The sequence below is a fragment of the Ursus maritimus genome, unplaced genomic scaffold (assembly GCF_017311325.1).
Source record: "Ursus maritimus isolate PB19 unplaced genomic scaffold, ASM1731132v1 scaffold_1, whole genome shotgun sequence".
Classification (NCBI taxonomy): domain Eukaryota; kingdom Metazoa; phylum Chordata; class Mammalia; order Carnivora; family Ursidae; genus Ursus; species Ursus maritimus.
This window is the reverse complement of record NW_024423343.1, coordinates 35,224,981-35,251,666: the sequence shown is the minus strand read 5'-3', so window position 1 is coordinate 35,251,666 and position 26,686 is coordinate 35,224,981. Positions and strand designations below refer to the sequence as shown.

At 39.3% G+C, this 26,686-nt stretch overlaps 1 protein-coding gene across 1 annotated transcript in view; it reads right to left on the bottom strand.

Moving 5' to 3' along the window:
* SATB2 (SATB homeobox 2) overlaps nt 1-26,686 on the bottom strand; it is a 180,179-nt gene that overhangs the window by 25,014 nt on the left and 128,479 nt on the right. The window contains exons 8-9 of the mRNA XM_040642327.1: nt 26,465-26,620; nt 11,475-11,672 (exon numbers count right to left, since the gene is read on the bottom strand). Of these exons, the coding sequence (XP_040498261.1) occupies nt 11,475-11,672; nt 26,465-26,620 (354 nt within the window). The remainder of the gene's footprint in view (nt 1-11,474; nt 11,673-26,464; nt 26,621-26,686) is intronic.

Here is a 26,686-nt window from a genome sequence, read left to right as displayed (position 1 = left end):
TGTCTTTTGTTTTGCTTTTGGTAAATTAGAGCTGATTCTAAACTCCTTCTACAATAACACTATTCACATATACTTGCACTCTTGTTTACTTGCATATGAGGGAAAGAGGTAGAAGTGCAAGTAGTGATGCCAGGAACTGAGTCACTTACATGAAAACCACTATGGAGGACCCACTGAAGAGTGTGCTAAGATCTTAGTGAATGTCACAACTTTGCTCAACATATCACTACATAGCCTGTTCTGCAAGAGTCTATATTCATTTCCCTGCTGGCCTCTAAGCAACTCAAGATCAGAGAAAATTTATTTCCCCCTGCGTAAGTCCATCGGAGGCCAGTACAGAGCTGCTGATGTGGCAGATGCTTACTGAATACTACACCAAAGAAACTCAAACATCATCACTGCATGGCATCTTCTCAACACTGTGGATTCTAATGTGTTGTAAGGACAGCAGAACTTCCAGAGATTATATGGAAGGTGAGTGGTCTTTTGCTTTTTTAAGCTTTAAAAAAAAAAAAAAAAAAAGTACCAATTTACTTTTGTAATATCCAATGGCACTTTTTATGCCCTAAAGGGATTTTATTCAGAGCTGAAAAGAAAAGGTCTCATTACTTTCAAGTAACTTATACTGACTTTTTGTTGTTGTATTAATAACTTTTGATGCGCAGCGAGCACGGGATGCTTCAGCCTCTGCCCTTCCGGGGCGGCATCCCTCACATCGCTGCGGGCCATCCTCCCACCCTGGCTCTGTGGGTAGTGGCCAACATGGCCACTCCTCTATAATAATAACTTTTAAAAGAGCTTGGAAATGTAGAAAGATCAGATAAAACCACACAGCTCGGAGTTTCCTGATCTATCTCAAAACAATTGTACAACACGCACACGCACAATAGAGGCAAGGCACGCTCTCATATTTGGCTATAGCATTATATGCTGACACCATCCTTGGTTCAACTCTGAACTCTTCGGAGTAGAATCATTTCACTGAGTAGTATTAGAGCTCAGATACCATTATTATTTCTTAGGTGCCCTTCCATGCAGTCACTTTCTCATGTAAACCTCAAGTAATCCTAAAGATCTGGGATTATCACTGTTTCCAGAAAACTTAAGTGGTCTCTGCAAGACCCAAGAGCTCCAATTCCAGTGGTGGCCCTGGAATTCACACCCAGACCTTCTGACGATCCAATGCCCCTCTCCACTTTATCCATGCTCCTGAAGCTGCTGGCAGAGCTATCGTTTTGATCGACTTGAATAAGCAACATGACAACTTGTATCACTTATGTTTAAAAAAGGAAGAAAAGAAGGTCAAAAGAAATCTAACTTTCATTTGGATATTTTACTTTCTATCAAAATATTTTTTAATCAGGCAGTTCAAAATCTTATAAAAATGGCTGCATTAGTATGTATCTGTGGGTCAAGTTTGTCAGTTCCATCTGCTTCCCAGCATGAAGCCTCTTCCCTCTTAAAAAGGCGACTGGGACCGGGCTTTCCAAGTTACCTGCATACCCTGTTTCAGCTGCAACCATCTCCCAGATTTATGAACTTGTTTGAATGATTAGACCTAAATCAAAGTATGTGAAATTAGCACCCTTGCTCTGATCAAATGATGAGAATTTCATCCACACAGGGAAGTCCCTCTTTGTAGATGTGCATACCTGTTTCCTCTGTAGAGATGATGAATACCTTTCAAACCAACAATTACGAATGAATGACAAATACTCTGGTAGAAAATTTAAGGAAAAAAATGTGAAGCAGGCTTCCATGGTCCTAGAACAGCATGTGTTTTTCTGTCACAATAGCTCATTGTTAAGAGACACCTGACCCGCCGAGGACCATAGCTTTATCAACACATGCCCAGTGAGCCAGGCGGGTTCACTGAAGGACTCGGTTGGAGTACAACAATGAATTATCCCCTACACCACTGCCAAGTAATAGGGTTGCTACTTGGAGAAGTCACCCTGGGTAGAGAGAATGAACATGACCAGGACAAAAAAAAACAAAAACAAAACAACAAGTGTCTGTCTGTGTGGTCGGGGAGAAATTAAGGTAGAGTGAACATACTTATTATCCATTTGTTTTCTACCAAAACCACATTTTAAAATGCCATTCAATCAGTAATCTACATAGGTAATTCTTTCTAGAACTATGTAGATCACTTCAGACTCTAGAGAATAGATTCAGAAAGTCTGTTGTTTTGATACTTTCAAAGAGCCATTTTTTAAAGGTAGTAGCATCTCTCTGAGAAGCTCAACATGTTTCAAAGATATTATCCGGTATATTTAGGAAACAGCTTGAAAAATGGAAGAGATGGCACCCAAAGTTAGCATCAGAGAAAGAAATAGAGCCTATGGATTCCACTAAATCATAGTCTGAATTCTAGATTAAGGTAAGGTAGCCAGAGGGAAAATGAAATCTGTTTAAAAAAATGCAACTCTGAGTGAAGAAGAAAACTGCTCGATATATGTGTGAAATTTTGTATGTTTTATTCACTGTTGTACGCTTGGTGCCTAGAATTAATAGCTGGCATGCTGAAGGAGCTAAACAAATAATTGTTAAATAAATAAGTAAAAATATGAGAATAAAAATAGCCAGCCTTCTCAATCATGTCTGTAACTTGAGGCCTGAAAACAGTTTTATCAATCAATTTTAATCATCTTTACCAAAAGCCACACTTGGCTAGATATCTATATAAGTATAAAGGAATGTATTTTCCTTCTCACAGAGGAAGTGTAACAGAGGCTTTTAATTAGAACAATGATACATCAATATCCACAAATTCCTTAATTTTAGCTTAAGTTTACTGTTGTTGTTTTTGGGGGGGAGGGAAGATGCATTCTAATGCACAATCTTAGTCTATTTATTTTTTCTCCTTTTTCAATTTGCTCCACACTGGTCATATTTAACCACTTGACCCCTTCACAAAATTAGCCACTGCCCCCTGTTCTCTCAGAGTAAAAAAAAAAAAAAAAAGTGTTTCAGATTATTGAAAAGAAAAAAAAGGAGGGTAGGAAGGAAGAGAGGAAGGAGGAAAAAATAGCCACATTGAATTGGCTAGTAGAATAGCAAGAACATCCCCTAACAAATTCCATAGCAATATTTTAAAATAAGACAACTAAGCTTTTCAAAAGTATTATCTTTAGTCTTATTTTCCTATCAGAACATCAGCAAAAGGCCAAGGTGCTAAAGGTTTTGTCTTATACAGCGGTTTCATTTAGTATCAGCAGAAGGAAAAAGACTATGACAATGTGCACAAGGACAATCCTCCTGTCCTTAAAACTTTGAAGAACAGACACAAAGGAAGATAATTTATATCAGTGATTTTAGTGGTTTCTGAACACTGGGCACTGCAGACACTTGTATCAATAAGGGGCATTTGTACCAATGGAAATGACACAGCTAATCCCTTCTCTTCCCTTTACCTATCGAGCAGCGTTAGGCAAAGTGCCTTAGATTCAGTGTTAGGATCTAAAAAAAATGAGGAGTGTATCAGTAACCAATAGCATGAGCTGAAGGGACTGTGCTGCCTCTTAAAAATGAAAAATATCAAAATTAGGTTATTATTTAAAGAAACATAGCAACTATAGAAGAACAAGGTACTAAAGAAACCAAGGTCCTCTATGTTCCCATAGGGCAGGAAAAGACTGGAACCCAGCTGTTTGAAAGTTCACTTCCAACCAACAGCTCACCCTGAACACTGAATTTGGAAGGTGGTGTGTCATTAAAGCTCAGCCACTCATAGGGAGAGCTCTGCTTGGCAAAAACACTAGGACAACCCTACGAAGAATGAGAAGCAGTAAGCTAACTCTAATTATTAAAATCATAAGCCCAGTAAATTGCTGAACCCACTTTAAAGAAATAAATAGGCAGACCCAGATTACTATAAAATTCTAAGTTTAATTTCTATCAGTATCTATAGCACAGTGCCTGAACACATGGAAGGAAGTACATGATAAATGTAAGAAAAACGGCAATAAAATAAAAAGGCATAATACTTTGGATATATAGAGAACTTAAAATCAATCTTAGGCATTTGTTTCCTACTCCTTACATGTCTATAGCATTTCACATTAAAAAAGTCATATAAATCTCTCTTGATATGAGAATTTTATATGAGACTTGTTAATCATTCCTGCAACCATCTACCCTGATAAATGCAGGGTCATAGGAGCCATGATCTACTGAAAGGCTTGAACTTTCTGGCCCAAGGACAGCCCCTTCACAAGTTACCTACAGATGGTCTATAGCCATCTAGCTTTCTACTTCCCATTCTTCTTGAGTTTATTCTAACACTTTCTGCAACAGAGTTCTTCCTTTAAAATGCAGTGCCTTCTAAATTAAGCATTCACATTACTGTTTGGAAATTAAATGTCAAGACAGTTTGCCTTCATGAGGATAAGGTGGACCAGTCAATCTCCCTGTTATAAAAACTTAAAGTAGTAGTAAATATAGAGTGGGCAAAAGAGGCTGGATTTGACAAAGGCACAGAAAAAAGTTGTGAAGTAGAGCAGAGGACATGGGCAGGCCAAGGTTTGGAGGGGGAAGGATTATAATTCAGAGAAACTACAAGTTCTAAACAGAAGTTATATGACAGACAAAGATATATGATCAATCAGATGATGATGGGAAGAAAAGCTTGCTAAAGGAAGGAATATGACATGGGGAAGAGGCATGTTACATCAAGGTTAGCAAAGGAGAGGATGAACCCACGAATTTCCATGAATGCTGAATTCCCAGTTCCAGGTTTAGAGAAACCTAACCATATTCATAGTCTTACATCTGAGTTTTCAGGAAGTTCTATCACTCTCAATTTCCCTTAATATATCTCCAGTAATTAAGCTGGAATTTCTGTCTTGCAATAACAAAACACAACAAAAACAAAAAACAAAAAACCCCCCAAAACTGTAAGAAACTTTTAAAATGTAGGTAAGCAACTTGCCTAAATCTCTTGAAAAGAACAAAGTCACAGTTAATGTCTAATCTGCTAGTTTAGCTACTCTTAATGAGCTCCTTCAACTTTCTGACATCATCACTAAAAAAACACCTTTTCACTGTATTTTGGAAGAAATCGTCCCAAGATGGAAATGTCCTTTTTTCTAGTATTTAAAAAAAAAAAAAAAAAGGTTGCAAATGACCTCTAAACCTCTTTATTCCTGAATGACAAACTGAAAACTGAACGTGGCGAAAAGCTGACTGACATTAGAAATGAAGAATGTTCTTCAAGTTGAATAAATACATGCAGGATAACATAATGTTAATATGGAAAAAGGTAGTGTGGCTCCTCATGGATGGTCAGGGACTCTCAACGTTTTCCCAAGTGACGACCTACTTACAAACCACTGCTGCAATGCATTACTAAAGACGGTGACGTGTTCATTTGCATCTCTCCTCGGGACTAGAGTAGGGTTTCGACACTCTGGAGCGACCTTAGACAGCACACTTTGAATAGGAGCAAGTCATGAGCCCAAGGAGGGAGAAATTCTAGTAACCTGGTTAGAGATTTGCAAACATCTTTAATTGATTAATTAGCCTATTTATTTTCTTAGAAGTTGTTCTTCCGGAAGCAAATTCAGAAAGCAAGATATAGCCCATAGAGACGGAGTAGAAAGGCCGGATTGAATTCGCACAGCGTAAAGGCAGATTTCGAGTGTGCTTAAACATTAGCAGTGAGTCACATTCTAAAGCTATCCCCAAAAAAGCTTAATGCAAAGTGGCAAGTTCAGTCACATTGGCTTTTTGACATCACACCAGTCAGTTACAGGTTTCACTGCATTAAGTATCCAGTAAAGAAGAAAGCTCACAAAACTAAATCTGTTCCGTGGAATGATTACAAATGAACAGCCCTGCGTAGCGTCGGACAGCTAACAGTAAGTGTTCAGGGACGCGGGCTGCTGCGCGTGGGCCGTGCTCTCCAGCACACCGATAAAAATCAGACTCTGAAGATACACAGATGTGGATTGAAGGTCTCACTTGAGCAGGTTACTTCTCTAGGCTTCAGTTTCTCACATGCGAGAGCAGATAAAACCACCCTCCCATGTGTTTTCTCGTAAGGTTTAAAGAAGACAAGACATATATAAAGCTCACATTTTGAGAGCCTCGCGCCCAGAAGGCTAACTGCTGCCAACGAAGAAGAGAAGAATCACCACCGACATCCTCCTCCTCCTCATTGTTATTATCATTCCCAAATTTGATATAGGAAAAACAGAATCAGCCTCATACGTACTTCAATTTTTTTTTTTTAATCTTGTGCTGTTAGGCAGTTAATGGTATTTCTATTCCAGAGTGTCTCCACTTCAGCACTATTGCCATTGTTGACAGAAACGTTGTTTCTTTAGGGGGCTGCCCTGTGCATTGCAGCACAAGTGGCAGCATTCCCGGCCCCCACCCGGTAGACACCAGCAGCATCTCCAAGTTATAATAACCGAAAATGTCTCCAGACACTGCCAAATATCCCATGAAGGGCAAAGTCACCCCTGGTTGAGAACCACTGGTTGATACCAGCGACAAGGAATTGCTGGCTTCGAAAATGCTGAGAACTGCCTGGAGTGGGCAGCGATCCAGACGAGCAGAGGTACAACGCCCGTGTCAGCTGTCACCCACCAGGTCTCACATTCTTACTCAGTGTACGGCATGGAATTTTAAAACAAGTACTTGTCAGGAAACCACACAGCAGCAAGCTCAGAATTCCTGAACTCACAAAATAAGCCATGAAAACACTGTGGTGGAAATATAATAAAGCAATAAAGCACAAACGACACAGAGAGGAACAATTTGGCAAATGCTCTCCAATCAACCCCACTCAGTGACCTAGTCATAGCATGAGCAATGTCCTTTCCTCTCTCTGCATTAAAAGGGGAGTGTGGTCAGAGGAAAGATTGGACGCCAAACACGCCTGTGTTTTCATTCAGCGGGCGATTCTGGCTTCAAGCAAGGCTCAATGTCTCTGCTCCAGTCTTTACAACTGTAAAATGGAGTTGGTAATAATGAATACCCTGACTTAACTAGTTTTTGATTCTAAGTTGAGGATATCCATTCACTATAGGGCCTCAGGTCATAATAACCAGTAGGGGGGAAAATCACTATAACCACGAGAAATAATTTTGTCTCCGACCTTCTGGCATGAAAAAGTAAGAGTTTATTTCATCTTTCTCATGGAATGTTTTGGTTTTCCATGTCATCTCACCTATATTAGTCTTTGTGCCTACAGGACTAAAAACATTATGTATATCAGTATTTATTTTTTCATTATCAACCTCTGAAGGAAACTTTTTAGGCATTTCCCCCCCCCCCAATCGTTTCCCCTGCTTCATTAAATTTTAATACCAGAGATACTGAATATCTCTTCATGTACTGTGTCCCTTTCAAAGGCCACAAACCACTGTAAAGTGAAGATGTTTACACTCCCAAGAATCCATTTTCACTCTCTAAGGCAATATTAGCCCCACTGAGGGTGATGGTAAATATGGGTCTAGTTTATAACATGTGTTCAGAGCCTGGAAAGTCACCTTCTACATAGCAGGGATTTTTTTTTTTTTTTTAAGTAATCTCTATACCCACTGTGGGGCTCGAACTCATAAGCCTGAGATCTAGAGTCACATGCTCCAGACTGATCCAGCCAGGCGTCCCTACACAGCAGGGATTTAGATGAGAGTTTCTAAAGAGACTTAAAATACTGGAAAGAAAATTGGAGAGAGCAGGTAACTCAACATGACATCAAAGATGGACCTCACCCGTAGAGATCTGGATTCCTAAGGAGGAAACACCTCACTTTTCCAGGACCACAGTGTTTTGGGGCTGACAGCACCTCTCAGTGGCCCCAAGCCTAAATTTGTATCAACTATAACCTAGCTTCATCTCTGAAGGGACATTCCATCAAGCACGCATTTCTCAGTAAGCATGTAAAAGATTCTGTTAGGTGTTAGAATTATAAAAATAAATGGCACATAATGGTGACCACAGAAGAAATCAAAACCACCAGCAAAGGCACCTTCGGTTGTAGAGCTGGGAGTCACGGGGCCAAGGCAGCCTTACAGGTGCAGAGCGACACGACAAGGTCTCAATGAATGAAGCGGACAAGATATGCGTGCACATCTACAGGGTGGGCAATGGGATCTTGCAGGATGGTGAGTACTGAGGATCAGCTCCAGCCATGCGGCCTGGTGGGTCAGATCTGATTTTCTGCACTGTTACATAAAATTGGGATATGATGTCAGATCTCATTTTGAAGGGTAGGCTTAAATTTGTAAAACCCTTTGTGGCTTAAAAAAGGAAACACAACTGCAGGCAATGTAACACTATCAATACGTAAACTATTTGCAAACAAATGGCAGGGAAAATTTTCTCTTCCTTAAGGAAAGAAGCCCTAAGGGACTTCTCACATCACAGAAAACACTGAATGGGGCAGAGATGATACGAAGCTCCTTCCTTTATCTAGTACGTCAAGGGGGACCTAATTCGACAGACTACTCTGGTGCGTAGTTATGCACAACGGTTCATATCTTTACCATTTAAGAAAAACTGAGGAATAGTATACCCTCACTACTTAAAAAAAATTTAAATGGCACCCTTCAGTGGAAAGGACTTCTGCATGATTTTCTATGTGTTGCATATATCAGAAGCTCTTCATAATCATCGATTTCACCTCTACTTAACAACTTTATAATGGTGCATTTTCTGCCTAACCGGACAAAATATAACAACACCAAACCAGTATTACCCTACATAAAATTCCTACAACATGTAAATAATTGTATCTCCCTAAAATTTTAGTTGATACAAGGGCACAAATGAATCCTAACCCTGAGTCCAGTGGCATAACTTTCTTACAATTACAGACATTTTTTAGTAGTTTGGGATCTTTTATTAAAATACAGTCCTTCCTAAGTCGCAGAGGCTGTGCCAACTGTATTCTCCAACCTCAAGAGTTCTGCCAGCTAGTTCCATTTATTTTTCTTCATTTTTCATATCATGACTATAATACAAAATTAATTCAAAGTTTTGTATTTTGCCGACAAACAAATGCAGCATTTCAAAGCAGTGTCACTGAGAGACTGGCACAATGTAAAAAAAAAAAAAAAAAGTAACATATTGAAGAATTTCACAGTAGTTATGGGATCAAGGTCAATGGCTAAGGCAAAGTCAATGTAGAGAAAATCACCTTATTTGTAAACTCTTTGGCTAAGATCTGAGTGATAGGAACAACCTTTTATACAGGAAGTGAATTCTCTTCGTGATATCAGACGTTAATGTTAATAGCCACGAAGCGCTTAAAACTGAAAAAGGAAAATTACAGGCTGACTCTTTCTTAGCCATTAAATATTGTTTAGCACACTCCAGTTTTGACATACTAACATAAAAGATAATAAAACTCATAAACCAATTGGCAGTCTGCTTCTAAGATTTACTTTACTCAAACCGGTCAGTTAGAATATTATACATTGAATATCCTCTTAGCTACCTAAACATAGGGACCTCATAGAGACGAGAACTTCTGGGCAAAAGATGGAGAAAGAAACATATAGGAACCATCATCCAAATGAAGGGAGGTCTTAATTATAATGGTTTTAGTATTTTATCTCAAGCTTCTCCACACTTCCAACTTTCCCATCATCTTGTGATAAAAACTGACTGGTCTAAATGTTTACAATCAGTTTTTCACTCCCATTCTACTTCCACTTCACCTTGGCTGAACTAAGATGGACCCTGAAGGAATAGTCCATACAAAGTTGGTGGTTCCCTGAAGTTAGTCCTCGGCCCATGTTGCTTCAACACAGAAGTTTTGACTAGTTCACATCAAAACAAGAAAAACTAGGGTGACAGTGAGTTTTTCATATGACTGAATTTATATAGTTTATAAGATCTTTTGTCTGAGGCTATCCTTTTCATTAACTAGTTGATATTAAAGAGTATTTTATTTTATGAAGTGATATGGATAGTAAATTGGAGCTTCCCTTGAATTTTTCAAATCAATGTATTCTCCAAAAGAAAAGGTTGATGAACGTGTATTAGCTCCCTCTTTAATTTCTACTAAATCTCGAAATCTGAAAAACACCACTCTTAGCACGTTTGTCTAATTAACTGTAGGAAGGTGCTCTGGTGTTTGGATGAGGCTCCAGCTAGGAAAGGACAGGAGAGGGAAGGGAGAAGGTGGGTCATAAAGGGTAAGCCCTTGGGGTCACCTCCGGGGAAGGGGTTGCCCCTACCACAAGTCCAGGTCCAGGACAGGGGGCTCTAACACTTAGCTGTGTACTCTTATCACCTACCCGCTCTGAGTTCACTGTGACTATTTTAAAAGACTGCTTCTAGCTGTATGAATTCATGAGTCTAATCATTTGGGCAATTCACTCTGTGACTTTGGAAACTGACCAATGACAGCATGAAGGCACTGACTGAGATGTCAGTATTTGGATGATAAGTGATATAATGGACCCGTTGATTTCTGGTTCTCCTCCAGGTATGTGGGATGAGATCGAGGTAAAAGGAGACAAGGAAACCTCAGGGTAGAACATTTTGCCAAGTCCTTTACCACCTGTCTTCTGATATCTTGATCAAGAAAGGCACCCCACCCTTCCTTCACTCTCCTCATCTTCTCTTCCATTCTTCACACACATGCGTGCATTCCTGCTTCCTTCTTGCTACACCCAAGGAGGCTCAGACAGAAGCCCTGCGAGTCCTCTTTGGTGGTAGTTGGGACTGCTGGTGTTGGACAGTAGGACAAATCTCAAAACCTATCCAAAACTTTGTGGGCAAACTCTAAGGGTCAAAATTTGGGGTATTAGCCTAGTGAACATCTCTTCCTAAAAGTCACTGATTTTAGACTGCAGCAAGGCGCAGGAGCTAAACTCAATTGTTTTCAGAAATAAATATTTTTTTCTCTCAATGAGAACAAATACTAACCAAACAAAACATGCAACGCAAATGGACACAGATTTCTAAAAGACAGGAAGCCAAAAACAGCAAAAACTCATCTTAAAATTGTAAGAATCTATCATAATTTCTCTCAAAGGTTCAGTTGAGCTCAATGGTATTCTCTAGCTCATGTGGCTATTTCTTCTCCTCAGCCTAGTCAAACTTTCCTTGAGGGATTTTAGATTAGTTTATTAGCTACTTCAGAGTTTTTTCTTTATAGAAAATGACAGAAACTATGAACTATGTTTTCTGATTGGGAGATTTAATTCCCCACAAGTGCTCTGGCTTCAGAGTCCCACAAGTAAAACACTCAGGAAAGCAGCTGCCATTGGATTTGACTCCTCACTCATTTTTCTCTGTGTGAGCACGTGCATGTGTGTGTGTGTGCATGCACACACACGCGCGCGTGCACACACACACACTATACCCACTATGAGAACAGGGTCCTCTGTCCTTGGAGACATGGCAGGAGACACTCTTCAATGGGAGGTGGTGTGGTGTGCCCCTTTGACCCTTGACAGCTGCTAGAACCAATAGTCCTGCTCAGGTTAGGGGAAGGAGGGGAAGCTGACCTGCACTGGCTCAGGGGGAAGCTGGACCACGTGCTGCATGCGCTCACTGTGGTGATGTCTCGACTCTTCCTCATAGATCACATCCCTCTCATGCTGGGGAAGGTTCAGGAAGCGGCGAATGGTACAGAGGTTCTCCCAGAGGGTGCGGTTCTCTGGGCTGGGATTCTCCTTCCAGCGGAGCAGTTCGCACAACCAGCCCTAGAGAGAGAGAGAAGGTCACCTGGGTTAATCTGTAGGGTGCAGAGCAGCGGAGGATGGCTGGACTGCAGTCCAGTGCCATCTCAGGGTAGCATATTTTTCTGTCAAAATTGTTCCTACCAACCCAGGAAGACATTGCAACAGCCTGACAACTCTAAAAAACCAACCAATGCCCAAGAGTCTTCATGCTTGTTAATTACCTTTTCACCCTTCCTATTGAATATTTTCTCAATGAATTTATGGATTTTTTGTAAAAGATACTCAAGCAAGGTGACAGTTATCCAATTCTCTGAAAAAAAGAATTCATGTTGCTCAGCTACAATTTTTAAAAATTACCCAGTTGGATAGTTTCCATCCTAAGAGAAGAGTGAAAATAACAAATACGTATTACAACATAGTGAATTCTAAAAAAGAAAACATGTCTGAGTGTAAACAGCACTGAACTCTCTAGAAAGGAAACAGTCTTAGAATTACCAGTAATTCCACAAAATAAAAACCACTTAGCTAGAATGAAAAAGTTGTATATTTGCTCCATCTCTGAATGCCTTGGGCTCTAGGCCCTCTTAACCATCCCCTTCCCGCCACAGCCACACCTGCAGGAAGGTAGGCAGTTGGCCGGGTCACACCTGCAAATGTGTCTCCCAATTCTGGCATCCGGATGTTCTCTTGCTTGAAACTGCATGAGAAAGAAAATGTAATGCAAATAATGATGGATTATATGAAAATAATACAGAGGATGCTGTCAACATCGCTCACTGACTCATGTCAAAATATTTTACCCAGTAGCTTTCTAACCCATCACTTCCAAGCTACATCGCTAATTTTAAAAACAAGAAGTGTCCCACATCACGCCTCTTGCAAGAGAGTAAGAATTTTTCTAAAAAGGTGCATAAATAAACACAAATAACTTTGTAAAAATTAAATCCCAAGTCTCAACAAATTTTATATCATAACTCGTAAGCCAATGAAAGTTCCTGACGTGCATTATAAAAACCCCATATAATATCATAAGCCGTTGTTTGTCTTAACTCTCCACTGTGTCTTCTGCCTTTACCCAAAAAAAGGCAAGATTTGATTATCTCCGCTGCATCAGCCAAGACAGCAACACCAGCTGTTCTCATTGTGCAGCCTCTTCCTCGCGGCCTCCATGTTAATAACCTGATCATTCCATTTTCTCCTTCAACTGCCGGCTGCAGCACCGCGAAGAGACAAAAACCCAGGCCCATCTGCAGCAGCTGTAGGCACTGAACTGTGAAGCCACTGGGGATTTATAAACTAATCTGTAACACAACACTGCCTTGTTTTTACAAGTGAGAGGCCACATTTGCGCAGACCTGATCTTTTCTTGCAATAAACTGGGAGCTGGGGAGAGTTAGAGGGTTAGGAAGAATGAAAACAAGATATTGAATCATTTGCTTGGAAATGTTTTTCCAAGTATTTTCATAGATTTCTTTTCAAGTCAATTGAGAGACAGGTAAATGCTGATCTTCAAGGCACAACATATATGAAAATTGAAGACAATTACATTTTTTAGCCTTATCAGAAAATAAATTATATTAAAAAAAAAAAAAAACCTCCTAGTCCCAAAGTGTTTCCTCAAGGGTTTCTCTGTACAAAGGAAAGAATTCTTGAAATGGAAAATAAACCATCTGTGGAAAAATAAGCTCCTCTTTCTCTGTCTTTTCACAGATCTGAATAAGTCTCCAACTGAACTCTTTCAAATGTTTCAAACAGGTATGTTTAACATCTCCCAGGGGAAGCTATAGCATAGAGACCAATCATTTAACAGAAAATAAAAACAAAAACCTACATCTGTTAAAAGACGAAGTTCTGAGATACCCAGACCTTCAGGAGGACAGCACCTGCTGTTTCGCTTGAGGAGTGAACTGCATTGTGGGAAGCTGCAGCTTGAAAGGGGACAGGTGACAGCTGAGTGGTATCTCCACTTATGATACTCGGAATGTCTCGCACAACATTCATTGCCGCATTTGATTTATATGCGCTGTTATAATCTGCACTCATTACAATCACTTAGGACAAACTACAGGCCTCGTTATGGACTGTGTGCTGTCTGCCATCAGTCTTTAAGAAGTGTGGTGCTCAATTTGCCCACTGACATGCAAGGTCCTGACCTTGAAGCTATTAGGGAGCAGATTAGACACAAGTGTGATCATGTGTGCAGACATAAGCAAACCAAATTAATTTCTGGCACAGGGAGGTAGCCAACAAGACCCTGTTCTTCGGGCACCAGAGAACTTCCTCAAATCCCTGATGGAGCTGAGCTAATAGCATGTTTAAGGGAACCCGGTTTTGAAGATGAAGCACATTCATGGTATTTAGAGGGTTATTAATCTAGTTTCCCCACAAAGTGTTTGCTTGGCTGATCAGATTAAGGGATGGAGCCTTCAACAGCGCACCCCCACCACAGCAGGCCCCAAGAAATCTGTGATACTTCACAGCCTTGGACATATTGCACCATGTGTACCCAGCTGCTTCAATAATTAGCTTATGAATGTATCAGCTGGTTCTGTGATTTTTATAAATAATAACTAACCTACAGAGCAGAAAGATTGTCAAGAGCCTTACAGTAGCACAAAATTACAAGGTGCTCCTAACTCTAACTTGCTCTTCCACTAAAGGCCGATATTCCCTACAAGTGGCACTCCCATGATGCCATTTCTAAACATCAATTTTGCATTGGAAATGGTAACATACGTTTGTCAGTTTTCGTCGTGGCAGCCATAATTTATGTTCCTTTTGCCCTGACGCACGGCTCGTTCCACGTATCTGCATGCTTACCTTCCAGAAATCTATTCTTCCACCCCACTTCCCATCTCATCCTCCATCTTTTTGTTCACATGATCCTTCCACCAGCCCATCTGGGATGCTTATCTCTTTTCTCAATGGGGTCTCTTATTAGCTTGTTTGGTGGCTAATGAATGTGTGAGAAAGTGCCATGCTGCTGCACGAACACACATGTGTGTAACTGTGAGTGAACCCACCACAGAAGAGATAAAGAGTCCCCACATTGGGATTTTTTTCATTTATATAATTTTTGCATGCCGTCCAAGAAAGTTTTGCAGTATCAGGAAAAAAAAAAGTGTAAATGTCAAATAAAACAGTGACAGATGACAGTATTCTCTATTGAATAGCACTGTTTCTGTCGTGCATGTTCAATGGGAACTCATGAATTATTAATAAACAAATCTCCCTTTTTCTGTTAAAAATCTCAAGTAGGTTTTTTGTTGTTGTTCCCTGTGTGTTATGTGGAGAATTCCAGGAGAATTATTTTTGTTTCAGAAATACTGATACAGAAGTTTATCTGATTTCCAGCCTTGGTCAGCTCTGTGAGCAGGCACCATGACCTCCTCTGTGATTTCTCTTTTACGCTGGCTCTAAGTTCTGACCAACAGTTAGCTGAATATTCACATACGTTAGCCTTTCTAGTATGGTAAAACTGAGGCTAAGTGAATTACAGCTAGGAAGCTCAGACAGTATTCAACCTGGAGCCCTGAACCCTAACTGCTAAGTTCCTGCTCTGACATTAAGTGACTGGGTTACCTTTGGGCAAGTGGTTACCCTCTTACAGCTTCTGAAATATAACTGTAAAAGGAGGGGTTTACAAAAGATGGTCTCTAAGTTCCCCTTCCAGCTCCACATTCCATGATCTGTTACCTTGTTATCTGTCAGAAATAGCAGATAATAATTGGCCATCAGGGTTAAAGTACAAAGAGGAAACCACCTTGACCAAGTGATTATGGGCAACATCACCAGTGATAACGTATGCACATCATGAAGCCTGTGGTATGAGGCACTGCAAAGAACACAAACCAGTATCCGCAGTAGTCTTGCCAAAAATACATAACCTCAGCTGAATCATGATAAACCCAAATTGAGAGATGTTCAACAAAATAACATACTGGTATTCTTCAAAAGTGGCATTGCCATTAAAAAAGAAGAAAAAAAAGGAAGAAAAAGGAAAGACCTAGGAATGGTCACAGACTGCAGCAAACTAAAGAAAAATAATAACTAAATGCAGTGTGGTCTCTGGATGGGATCCTGGCACAGAAAATGTTCATTAGTGGAAAAACTAATGAAATTAGAAAAAACTTTTTAGTTTAGTTAAGAGTATTAAAACAATGTTAATTTCCTGGTTTTGATAACTGCACTATGGTGATATAAGGTGCTAACTTTAGAGGAAGTTAGGTGAGGGATATATGGAAACTGTACTATTTTGCAACACTTCCATGAATCTGAAATTTGTTAAAAATTTAAAAAATGTTAAAAAAATACAAAGAACACCCAAGCTTACATAGAAAAATATACATGGAATCTAAGTGCAATGATGCCAAGGACTTTAGGGTTAAAACTCTTTTGCCTTCAAAATCTGAACCCAGAGAAGGAATATAAATTTAAAGGCTGCATTCTTGCAGTCAATGTTTAAAGAGTCCCTAAGCATTCAGTCCGTGTAAGTAAATAATATCTATAAATATCTCATTTTAACCATCTACTCATCAGCCTCCTAAACAAATGTTTCCTTCAGTCAAAAAACAACTCTGACCACCCTTTCCAACTATGCAGGTGAGACGACACTCATACAATCCACGTGTTCCTGAAAAGTTGCATGTCAATCTAAATTTACAAAACAAATCATGTTGCAAATGTATGTGGACTCTTTATGACTTGAAGAAATGAGCCATTATTTCTTTTTAAAAGATCAGTGATAATCCCATAGTTCATCTTTTAGTAAGTTGATAGTTTTATTAAAGATTTAGCTAAATAAGATACCCTTGGTTCCCAATTCAAAAGCATTAAAAAATGCAACAATAAGAACCACAATTTTCTCCTGTTTTTCTTTCATGGTCTTGTCTCCTATCAATTCTTCTATTGACTTTGTGCTCCAGCCATTGTGAATTACTCACAGATTCTGACTATGGTTGGTATTTCCATCTCCATGCATGAAATGTGGGGTACATACCTAATCGTCTGTGATTTCTCTTTAGTTTTAACCAAAGGTTGGTTGAATATTCATATGGTCAGTTTAACTTTTTTAGTATGGGAGAACTGCAGCTAGATGTGTAGGTACATACCCACATGTCATGCATGGAGAATTACAAGTGTTTGAGCACAACTAATACTGTTCATGTTATTCCCTTGGCTGGAAGGTCTCATACTCAACCTTCTATCCCCCGTTGAGAAGCTATATTCCAAAGCTCAGATGATATGGTCTCACCTGATCTATAAGAACTGTTTGCTCACTCCTGTATGACTCCAAAGCATTTTGCTTATACTCTTCTACAAGTTGATCATGATTATTATTACAAGTGGGGATGTGCGTATCCCCATCAGAACGGTCAGCTTCTTGATGGGGGTGGAAGGAAAGTGTTGGTTTCCCACTCATTTTATCATTTTCACAGCAGTGTGGTTTCTTACACATCAAAGATGCTCAATAAAAGCTCATTAGATTGCACTGAAATTATCTGAGTGCATAGAAATTAGCCTACTGGAATGTTATAGTTTGAGAGGGGCACTGCTTCTCAGAAGAAACCCTGTCAAATGTTCTGAGGTTTGTTTTCCCCATCTCTAATGCATGAATATGATAAAGAAAATGGGGTGATCCAATTTACGTTATATATTCATGCATTACATATAATATATAAACGCAAACAGTGACAGGCCTTTCAGAACATTAATTCAGTCTATGATCTTGTATTGAGCACCCATCTAGTATGTGCCATGCAATGTGCTGGTATATTACATATATCATTTGTCTTGATTATTTTTACTCACAAGGTTAATTGAGATCATCGGCAAAGAAGTGAGTATTCTGACTATGAAGCTCAGGAAAAATATCATCATAGAGAAGGACATATAAAGTGGATCTTAAAGGTAGATGGATTTCACCAGGTGGGGAAGGGAAGTGATCAGAAGCACATTCCAAGCAGAGATAACATTATCAGCAAATGCAGAGATTTAGAAAATTACCCCATCCCAGGAATGTAAAGCAATTTTGTGGGGCTAACGCAGTCTAGAAACAGAGGTGGGGGTCAGATTTTAAAGAATAATATGCAAAGAAATTTCATCTTAACACTATGGACCATGGGAGCTAGAGAAGGCTTCTAAATGATATGACAAAGAATTAACTTTCTTTTTTCTTTGTTCTGCTTTCCCTTCTTTTCTCCCTCATTCCTTCCTAACAAGAAGTCCTTAGGGAAAAGACTATGATAAAGTCAAGAATACCACTCATCCTAGCCTCGATCTTTTTTTTCTTTCACAGCAAAATCAGGATCCACAATGGCCTGGTAATGGTAAAGTACAGACTTCATACGCTTCACCCAACAGGAGTTTTCATTATAACAAAAAAATGACATGTATTGTAAACACCAAGCTATATCAATCATTAAAAAAAAAAAAATCTGTTCTCATCATTTTAACCCTTTTCTTTTCTCTGTGTGTTTGTTGTTGTTCACATGAGAATTTTTTTACAGGCTTCCAGGATTAAAAATGAATCAGGAAGGGTAATATCTTATTATTTCAGTTATAGAAAATGTTAAAGGTTTAAAATTTTCAAGTAGACAATAACTGAGTGACATTCTCCGAAGTACGTACCAAAGGCTGAGTTTGAACCCTAACAGAAATGGCTTTGACTCCCATAAACTTCAAACCTTACCCTTAAGTGATGGGGGAGGGGAAGCAAATGGGAAGACAGGGTTCCTGTCCGTGGTACTGAAATGTCACTGTGTACCAAGTTACTTGTTTTCCCACCCCAGGACACTGGTAATGACTCCAACTTCTCCCAGGTCCCATGTTCTTTTCCCTTAAAAAAATTGAGGTTTATGTTGGTGACAAATTTCCTAGTTTTTATACTATTTTAGAATAAATACAAACCAGGATTTGCTTAGCAACAAACACAAGTTTACAGCCTAGTCTGATCTACAAAGAGAGAGACAGAGTAAATAATCTGTTTGCACTTGCCTTGAAGGCAAGGCCTTGTCACAGTCGTTATGCTGTATTGTGCTGCTCAATGTGCCTAACACAGAGCTGATAAGTGAATTCAATCTACAGATAGTAAGTACCCTCCACCCCCTTTGCCCCTCTAGGAACTCCAATGAATGAATAAGTCAGCAAATGAACAGTTCTTCAGGAGAATGACTCAAAGTTTCTTGCACAGAAATGTAAAAGGCCATTTACTCACCCACATCCTCAATACAGAAAATGTCAGCATATGCAACCAAAAGGAAATGTTTTCTGAGTGTCTCTAAAGAAAATTCATATTATTAACCACAGACAGTCGCTTTCTAAATGGAAGCACAGAAAGTCCCCAAACAAACTTTTGTAACTGTGAAAGGATTTCTCTTCAGTTGGTTGAGACTCTTCTGAAGTGTGAAATGAGCCAGATAATATTCAGCTCTTGTTTCTTAGTCACCAAATTCTCTTTTCATGAATCCAATAAGTGTCTATTAAAATAAATAAACCCCCTAATGATTCAAGATAACCTAATCAAGAAAACTGAAATGGATAAAAGGCTAACTGCAAGGGAGACTTGTCAAGGGCTTCAGTGACTCCCTGATGAGGAGGTCATCTAAACCTGAAAAAGGTTTGCGCTGAGCATTTGGTTACAGTTCAAGGTTAATTATTTTATACCTTGAATGTGGTAAGTAAAAATGATCTGCTTCTTTTTGTATTTTTCAAAATTATACACTGAGTTCTAAACTATTTTCACGGGGTCCAATTTTCAGCTGTCTCTGGGCAGGTCTCTTAAATTTCTACGGATGTGTTTGAAAGATTGAATCTGTAATTGAGAGTAATGAAAATTTTATTTCAGAACAACTCCTTAACTTCTGTTATGGAGGGCTCACGACAGGAGGGGATTTCATAAAATCTTGTTGCCCTTCTTAACAAAGATATATGGGATAAACATAGCTATATAATAATGTGGAAATTTGGTATGATTTTATACAATTATGCACACAGATACATACATGCATACATGGGAACATGCACTTGAAAAAGCCATCTATATTTGCCAAAAAGATGAATGAATCTCGAATCTTGTACTTCCTCACTTAAATACTAGAAAGGTATTAACAGCAAAATGTGCTAGGCTGAAACATTAAGCAGAAAACAACCACATATTTCCAGTTCCTAACTTCAGGTCCAAGTGCCACATACCTGTGACGTAATACTATATATTTTGCAAATTGCCTCAAGAACTTATAAGTACATGGGGGAAAAAACCCAGACACAGCAGAAAACTGTGAATGAGACTCTTTTTTTTTTTGGTGAAAGATCCGAGCTGTGACCAGAGTGAGGCAAGCAAACGATTAATGTGCAAAATTTAAGGACTGTGGCTCTGAAAGTGTGTGCCTCCTTAAAATCTGCATCAGCCTGCCTCAGCCTGGTCTTGGTCTGTGAAAGGAACGTGATTCAACAGTTTCTACTGTTGAAGTGGTAGGAACTCGTCATAGGCACCAACATTCTCCAGCTGTAAGAACCCTGTTTAATCCAACGTGCTCTTTGTAAGAGGGCTGGGAGGGTTTAGAGAAGTAGTTTTAGTATGTCAACCTGATTTGCTTCACGTGCAAGTTTCCAAAGGTGCCGTGTCATGAACTGGCAAAGTAACCTAACTCAAGGATTTCTGTAGTAGATAAAGATGTGCTTAAAAGCCATACAAAAACTTGAGCGATGGGTAAAGGTATCTGACATTTTAAGAACTGCATATGAACTCCGTGATTAATCTTCATTGATATCTAATTAAGGGCTCTCTTAAAAGTCATTTTAGGGCATGAAACATTAACATAACTAATTATAGGGATAGTGAAAAGAACCCAATTTCTCACTATAAGGTTGATATAAAAACTGAGATCTTGAGGGAATTTCTGCTGATAATCTCTCAACAGAATGTAATCTTTTGAGATTATGCTGAGAAAAAAAAGGCAGAGGATGAAGGGCTCAATTTGATGCTTAAACATCATTGTGTTGACTGCCTACCTTAGTTTGGTATTTGGGGATATTGAGAAATCTAATTTCTTCACTACTTGGCATCATAACTTTTTTCAAATGGTAACTGTAGTGTAAATATATAATACTTTTTTCATTTGAATTTGGTGGATAGCCCTGACATTGTAGTAAACATGCCCCAACTGACAAAAGTAGAAAGTGCTCCTTGATGGGCTGTCAATATGATCACATTATAAAGACACTTGCCCAGCAGGAGGGACAGCGACTGAGGCTGGGCTGCATACCTCATTTTAACCTGCCTTACATGCTAAATATGAAATGGCAAAAGCAAAATAATTAGGAGTGAGACAAAGACCACCAACTCATTTTACACAGGGTATAGTATTATTATTAGTTCCTGTCACTTCTTATACCAGAGAGATGGGGCATTCATGCAAACATCTACTTCCAATAGCCTGAGTTATCCCAGCTCCAATAAAGCCATTCCATAAAGGGAACGTAATCAGAGAAATGTCAAACATTTTTTTGAGCAAAGTGGCAAAACCTTGATCTTGTGCGGTATTTTCTAAAGTCTAAGAAACTAATAATGAGATAAAAGGTAATATTTTATACTTTGTAAATTTACTCGCCTACATGAAGAGTTGGCCTTAAAAAAAAAGAATTATAGTTTTAACTTGTCTTATAATGATGTGTTGTACAGTATGATCTCGATTAGGATATAAACACGCATGTGCACACCCATACACACACTATACGTTAGAAAGATTCTAAAATGTGAACAGTAACTATGTCTGCGATGTAGAATTACAGGTGATTCATGTTTTTGCCTTTCTACTTTTCTTCATTTTCAAAAATGAGGATGCTATTACTTAAGTAATCATAAAATGAGGTTATTTCTTTAAAAAAGAAATATGTTCAACTAAATTGTGCCTGGGGCATTTTTAAGAGACACAAAAGCAAAGATTAATGTGGTAACCCCTGACCAAATGAAGGAAACATGTTAGCACATATACTGAATGTGATAAAAACTCCAACAGCAAAAACCAATAAAAGAAACAAACCAAATAATATATCCCTTATTTTTCTTTATGTAAAGTTGTGTGTCTTTCCTTTGTTTTTGCTTTATTTTAAAAGGAACTGCCATGAAGAGCTGCATATTTTAAATCATTCAGCCCATTAAGTAAATTAGACCATTATAAGGAGAGATTTTTACGAGAGGGAAGAAAGTTCATAAAATCTGAGTTTGTAATCGACATCTAAAGCATAAGTAGCCTTCTGCTTAGCAATACAATTTATTAAGTCAGTAAGAACATGGAATAGCTTTTTTGGGGGGGGGCTAGAAACATAAGTAATAAGGAAGGAATAAAGGTCAGTACACAAAATCTACTTAATCCTAATGTACATGAAGAGTAGAACATACTGAAACCCAATCACTATGGAGAACCCAGCTTCTATGGGGAAAAGGATTTCAGAACTGTGTACTGGAGGCCAGAGACTCATCTTCCCCATCTGCAGTGGGATCATGATGATGGCTCCCTTTGTAACTTCTTTGTGAAGGAGAAATAAGGACTCTCCTATCCCTGATCCTAGTGCTAGCCCCTGCAGCTTGTGGGACTGGGACAGTATATGTGGGCAGGGAGGGGAACTCCAGAGTCTTTAAATCTTGGCAGGGATAAGGACATGCTACGTTATCTCACCAGAGAGCCCCCCCGGGTCCCTGTTTGTTCCGATGGCTTCCTTTGGGGTTGGCCCTGTCATCACCAGCATCTGAGATTTCACAACCAGGTTATTGATCTCTCCTCTCTGCAGTGTGCCAGCCTTCCTCTACTTTCCTCATGCAGAAAGCAACCCCTCCTCACCACCACCAAAAAAGTGGGAAGCAAACCCAGTGCCCTTTTAAAGTTTTTGTTCATTTGTTGTCTTTTATTTTTTTTTTTAATGGGGACAAGGGAGAACAGAAATTGAAATAAGCCCCTTTCAGTCTTTCTACCTACTCTATTCTCACCCAAACATAGTAGGAAAAGGCAGTTACATTTGTAGAGTTGGGTCTTTGGTTATACAAATAATAAAGATTTAAGGTTTTTTGCAAAAAAACCCACAAAAAACCAAAAAACAAATCCACCAACTTTAGATCATCATCAGCATTCTATGAGCTGAAGTACTGTAGACTACGAAAAGGAGCAGAGGTCAGAATATGAGAGAAGCAGTGAATTTGTTTCTGGGGAAAGGAGCAGTAGGTGTCAAGGGAAAGCAGCGTGGCTGCAGATGCTGTCACAGAGCACATGGCCAGCCCTGGAAGACTGCAGTGGGCTGCTGCATTTCCTCTCTCTGGATTTCCACTTCCCAGATCATGTGTGATAAGCTGCAGTTGGGGAGGAAGAAGGAGAGCCACCCCACAGGGTGTAAGAGGAACAGGGAGAGGACAAGGAGCTCTAGAGGAGCATGGAGTTCCTGCAGCCACTCAGACTGCACTCTGGGGCGCTCGTTCCCTGCTGGCCCTTGGTATGTACAGGTCATACTGAAGTGATCAGAAAATGTCCCGTATGGTTTTAAATTGTGGCTCCTACTAAGGACCCCTCCTACTAAGGACTCCTATTTCCACAAAGAACAATCACCAACTATAGTGTATTCTTTCCCATGAAGACCATCAACAATCTGAATATTCTGAAGGAAAAAAAAAAGATCATCCTCAGAATTCACATGCCTACACGCTGATCCTAAATTGAAATGAAGGAAAAGTTAAAGATGAAATAAACCTGTATGCATAAGCATACCTTTTCCTCATATTGTTTTGTCCTGCTTTCCCATCTTCGGCTCCTTCTCTTCATGGGAGAGAAAGGCAAGGGCAAATAGGAGATCCAGAGGAACTGGATGATAGACTGGCAATGCATAACAAAGGAGCTAGAGCTGAGCTGGACAGAGGCCTACAAAGGCATCCTGACATAACCCACGCACGAAGGAAACACACACACTCCAGTAATGTACTGTCACCAATAGGACCACAGATGAAACTGCACAAGGTTGTCACCCTTGCAACCCCTTTTCTGAAGCCCTCCTGCCATTGTGTCCCTAAACACTTACAGCCCTCAGGGATCATCTTGGCCCATCACCCTAATCTCTCCAAAACTTTCCTTTCTTTGTTCCTTCTAACTCTCATTCAAAGCTTGCCTAACACACAGTTAGAGGTTTTATTCTTAATAGTTGATGACAGCAACTCACACCAAAGAGTGGATGAAGTTTAATGGAGGGCTTGTTTCTATTGTAAAAGAAATGTGAAACGGAAGGGAAGGGGTTGCTACCCATATTTGAACTGGGCTTCAAGGTTCCAAACCTACTCCAGGTCACAAGAGTTCCTAATTAAAGGTTCTTCTAATTTCACCCCCAAGAGAAGAGAGAGCCCTTGCTATTCTTTTGCCTCACTCCCAAGAACTTCTGATTCCTCCAAAGAAACAGAGAGAGGGAAGAAAGAAAATGCAGGAGAGGAAGAGAGTATCTTTGTATTCTCTGTCCTCACAATCCAATAAAGAGGGTGAGGCCACTTCCCACTGCAGCTTGGAGAGGCTAAGTACTTTGGCCAAAGTTCCACTATTAGTCACACAGAGAAACACACACACACACAGAAACGCACCTTATGGATATATGCCAAATATATATATATGCAAAGTACCAAACTGTATAATTAATTTCACAAAATATGCTCTTTATGAAGCAAATGTTGGTACGTACAAAAGAGAGTGAATATCTTATGTTAAGTTGCCTTTGAAGCTATCAGGTAAGTTCACTTTGTTGGGGGGGTATCATTTTTTTTAAATCTTAACACCTGATTTAGTCTAGTCGGTTATCTAGTCAGCTATCTATCTACAACAAGGTTCCCCATTCATAAATCAGAATGAGGTCACTGTCCCAATGAAAAAAGGTAAAACCTTAAAGCACCTTTATTCCCACTGAGGCTCAATCACACCCTTCAACGTATTAATTCCCAGAACTACATTTTCCTCCAGATTCCACAAAATCAGGGCTACTGAGTTCTTCAGGAGGGATCAAAAATTTGGCAGGCCAAGCTTATGCCAACTGGCAGATACAGCTTTCAATCAGCCACCTGAATTATTTTGGGAGGCTGGAGGCATCACCATTTCCAAAAGCCATAGCGCCAAGTCAACAGAAAGATTACAGGCAGTTTGAATCAAGCTCTCAGACTACGGGCTTCAGTTTTTCTTCAAAGCTGCTTAAGAAAGAAGGACTGAGTGAAACTTTGATATTTACGTCAAGTCACGACTAAGGGGTAGGTTTGCAAAATCAATTGTGTAGTTTTTATACTCACTGCACATTTACCACATATGTCCTTTATTACACAGTGGAAAACCATTAAATGCACAGTAGTTTTGCCAAGTGGCATTATGCATTTAACAGCTTTATTCATTTAACAGCTCCAACTCTCATTATATTTTGCCATGTGGTACATGGGATTTTATGCATTTAACAGTTTAAGAAGGCTCTATGGTGTTTTCTTTTCATGTATTTCATACTATGGTTGGACATCGTATCTTAGCAAACTGTATTTCAATGATTTCATTGATGAGCGAAGAGTAAGAATAACCTGGAAAAATTACTACATTAAAATTAAAAAGGAAAATGAGTATTTCAATTCTCTTCAAAATTCCTTGATATTCTACTCCTTTCTCTTTATCAACATCTGAAAAATAACTTAAGTAAGGTTACTGCAAAACTATAGGTAAAAAAGGCTAATCCCAAAACAATAGTTAGTCTAAATACAATATTTAGCTATCTATCATTTTAAAAATGATAATTTAATTTTCATTGAAAACCTTCCTGCTTAATAGAAATACAATATTCAGTAACTCCCTTTCTTTTCAGCACACAACAGAAGATCTGTTAAGGAGATGCTGGACCATTTTACCATTTACATATGTGGGATGAAAACATTTGTCATGCAAGGCCACAGAGGAAATCAAGCTCAGAATCAAAGGACTCTCAAAATTATGCTTCAGCTAACTTTTGTTTCCTCCACCCTGCCTGGATAATTATTCATCCTAGGGATAAATAAGTAAGCACCTCAACCTAACCCATTTTAGGATAGGGTAGTAGTTATCCCTTTAAACAAATTGAAACAGATAGTGGATCCCATCAACTGTTGCTGCTTTCAGAAATAAAAAACCTAAGCATCTGTTTACCCTTTTCCCTGGAGCATTCCATTCCCCACAATCCCGGCACTGAGAAATTGTACTGGATAAGGTTCTATGTTTTTCTGTTATAAATTTTAGCACTCATTCTGGGACCCCCCCACACACATGTGTTTTCTCCTGGAAAAAACAACAGTATTCTACACATAAAAGAAACACCTGACATGGCAAGGTGTTTCTGGGGCTGGAGAAAAGAGTTATTATAACAAAGTCAGCAGTTCCCCTGGTGGGAATATGAGAGGGGATGAGACAAGATTCCAACTGGGTCTTAGGAAGATGCTATTTTGTACATGCTAAGTTTTACTCAAATATCAAAAACAAAAAAATAGAGAGAGAAAGAAAGAAAAGGGATACATAGCAGTGCTTAGAATTATGAGAGAAAGCATTCAAGGCTGATGCTTTTTAGAAAAAAAAAATCTTTAAAAGAAAAAATCTGGGTTTTAACTTAGTCTCTGTTTTGAACTCCAGTGGGAATAAAAGCAAACCGTAGAGGAAAAGGCAGAACATGACAGGTTCCCTAGGGATTATTATTGTTATTATTATTATAGGAACAGATGTATTTTTATTGGTGGGAGAAGGAGAATGGTCTAATTCCAGCCCTCGCTTTCACTCTTTTAAAAAACCACTCACCTGACTTTTATTTGCAGCCACTTTGGCAAACAGGGCTTGAGACACCTTGGCCCTTTTCATCTCCTGTTGGATCTCGTCATAAATGGCAGCTGTGATGTTGACGTTGGCGCCGTCCACCTTAATGGGGAGGTCTGTTGTCGGTGTCGAGGTTTTGGCCTACCAAGAGACCATGAAAATAATAATTTAAAAAGTGCTGCATTCAGCCCAGCCATCTGTGCAGAA